The sequence below is a fragment of the Mastomys coucha genome, unplaced genomic scaffold (genome assembly GCF_008632895.1).
Source record: "Mastomys coucha isolate ucsf_1 unplaced genomic scaffold, UCSF_Mcou_1 pScaffold18, whole genome shotgun sequence".
NCBI classification, from domain to species: Eukaryota; Metazoa; Chordata; class Mammalia; order Rodentia; family Muridae; genus Mastomys; species Mastomys coucha.
In genome coordinates, this window is record NW_022196900.1 from 82,436,559 (window position 1) to 82,437,179 (window position 621).

The window sequence follows — 621 nt, forward strand, 5'->3', positions numbered from 1 at the left end:
GGCTGGAGAGATGGCTCAGAGGTTAAGAGCACTGACTGCTCTTCCAAAGGTCCTGAGTTCAAATCCCATCAACCTCATGGTGGCTCACAACCATCTGTAATGAAATCTGACTTCCTCTTCTGGTGTGTCTGAAGACAGCTACAGTGTACTTACATTACATATAACAATAAAATATATCTTAAAAAAAAAAAAGAATGCTGGGCAGTGGTGGCGCATGCCTTTAATCCTAGCACTTGGGAGGCAGAGGCAGGCGATTTCTGAGTTCGAGGCCAGCCTGGTCTACAGAGTGAGTTAAAAAGAAAAAAATAAAAAGAAAGAAAGAAAAATGACACCAAATTATTTTTTCTAGGTGTCCACATTTCTAAAGGACAAAGTTCAGAACTCTAACGGTCGCTTTGTGTTGCCAGTGTCAGGGCCTGTTCCCTGGGGAACTGAAGTTCCTGGAATCATTAGGTAAGTCTTCCAGGATAACTGGCCAGCAGCGTTTGTGGTGCCAGGAACATAGTGTGTGCCCACCCCAGAGAAGTACCAGGAACATAGTGTGTGCCCACCCCAGAGAAGTACCAGGAACATAGTGTGTGCCCACCCCACAGGGGTACCAGGAACATAGTGTGTGCCCAC

General features: G+C 46.1%; 1 protein-coding gene across 2 annotated transcripts in view; it reads left to right on the forward strand.

Annotated features, from left to right (window-relative positions):
• Oscp1 (organic solute carrier partner 1) overlaps nt 1-621 on the forward strand; it is a 29,718-nt gene that overhangs the window by 23,288 nt on the left and 5,809 nt on the right. For both annotated transcript variants that reach the window (XR_004121063.1, XM_031378635.1), the window contains exon 5: nt 350-453. Coding sequence is in view for 1 of the 2 variants with exons in the window: in XM_031378635.1 (XP_031234495.1) it covers nt 350-453 (104 nt within the window). In the remaining variant the exon portion in view is untranslated. The remainder of the gene's footprint in view (nt 1-349; nt 454-621) is intronic.